This window comes from Asparagus officinalis, chromosome 8, assembly GCF_001876935.1.
Source record: "Asparagus officinalis chromosome 8, Aspof.V1, whole genome shotgun sequence".
Classification (NCBI taxonomy): domain Eukaryota; kingdom Viridiplantae; phylum Streptophyta; class Magnoliopsida; order Asparagales; family Asparagaceae; genus Asparagus; species Asparagus officinalis.
This window is the reverse complement of record NC_033801.1, coordinates 2,622,371-2,623,729: the sequence shown is the minus strand read 5'-3', so window position 1 is coordinate 2,623,729 and position 1,359 is coordinate 2,622,371. Positions and strand designations below refer to the sequence as shown.

Sequence of the window (1,359 nt, the reverse complement as noted above, 5' to 3'; positions counted from 1 at the left end):
TTCCATCCAAAGTGTGCTAGATTGGGGATTACACACTTGATATTTGCTGATGACTTGTTACTATTTTGTAGAGCAGATATGGATTCAATTTCTAAAGTGTATAGCTGTCTTCAAGAGTTCAGTAGAGTCTCAGGTCTAAAGGCAAACTCTAGTAAAAGCTCAGTGTTCTTGTGTGGGATTGAAGATGATGCAAAAGCTCAGATATGAACATACCTTAACTTCTCTGAGGGCTCCTTACCAATGAGATATCTAGGAATGCCTATGATTTCTAAAAGGCTCTCATACTTGGACTGTTCTCCTTTGATCTCTAAAGTTTCAGAGCAACTTCAAAATTGGCAATCCAGGAGGACCTTGTCATATGCTGGGAGAATCCAGCTAATCAAAACTGTCATCCTAGGGATTCAAATCTATTGGACAAGTAACTACATCTTGCCGATCAAGGTATTAGAAAAAATTGACATGTTATGCTCTGCTTTCTTGTGGGGAAACAAAATTCACCTTGTTTCGTGGTCTGAAGTCTGCAAAGATAAAAAATCTGGAGGGTTGAGTCTCTTTTCTGCTAAGAAGTGGCATTATGCTGCAGCTATCAAGCTGCTATGGATGATACACACAAAGAAAGATTTGTTGTGGATTAAATGGGTACATGGCAATTATCTACAACATTTGGGAATCTGGCAAGTTCAACCAAAGAAAAATGACTCTTGGATGTGGAGACAGCTCCTTAGGGTGAGGGATTTGATAATGAGAAATTTTGGGAATGTGAATAATCTTCAAAGAGTCATCAATGGATGTCACAACAATGGCAAAATTCAAATTTCCTCTGTCTATCATGCCATCTCTCATTCTACAGCTGATGCACCTTGGTCGAATACAGTATGGGGAGGATTGCACTATCCCAAACATTCAGTGATATTATGGCTTGTAATTCTCTCGAGGCTTCTGACTAAGGATAGGTTGTGTCGCATGGGAATACTGAATTCAAATCAGTGTGTCCTGTGTGCTAGCTCTACTAGTCAATTAGAATCCTGCAGGCACCTGTTCTTTGAGTGCCTTTATACTTCTGATGTGTGGAACAAAATGATGGTATGGTTAGATTATACATGGAGATCATGCAACTGGGATCATGTGATAGACCGGTATACTAATAACTTGAGGGGGTTTGGATTCATGAAGAAGTTAAAAAGAATGATTTTGTCAGCGACAGTTTACTGGATATGGAAGGAAAGGAATATGAGGATTTTTCAGCAAAGAAGCCGGAGTTCTGATCAGCTAGTTAGAGAAGTAAAAATTTTAATACTTCAAAAAGTGCTTAATGAAGATGTTCCTGAGCACTTGAGAGATAGAATAGAGAAACTGTAA

At 38.8% G+C, this 1,359-nt stretch overlaps 1 protein-coding gene across 1 annotated transcript; it reads left to right on the top strand.

Annotated features, from left to right (window-relative positions):
- Nucleotides 256-1,359, top strand: LOC109819494. Its single transcript, XM_020385234.1, has one exon. It carries the CDS (start codon nt 256-258, stop codon nt 1,357-1,359), a length of 1,104 nt encoding a protein of 367 aa, XP_020240823.1.

Excerpts from the sequence above, each read along its gene's own strand:
- LOC109819494 (XM_020385234.1), top strand. The coding sequence starts at position 256 with ATGCCTATGATTTCTAAAAGGCTCTCATACTTGGACTGTTCTCCTTTG.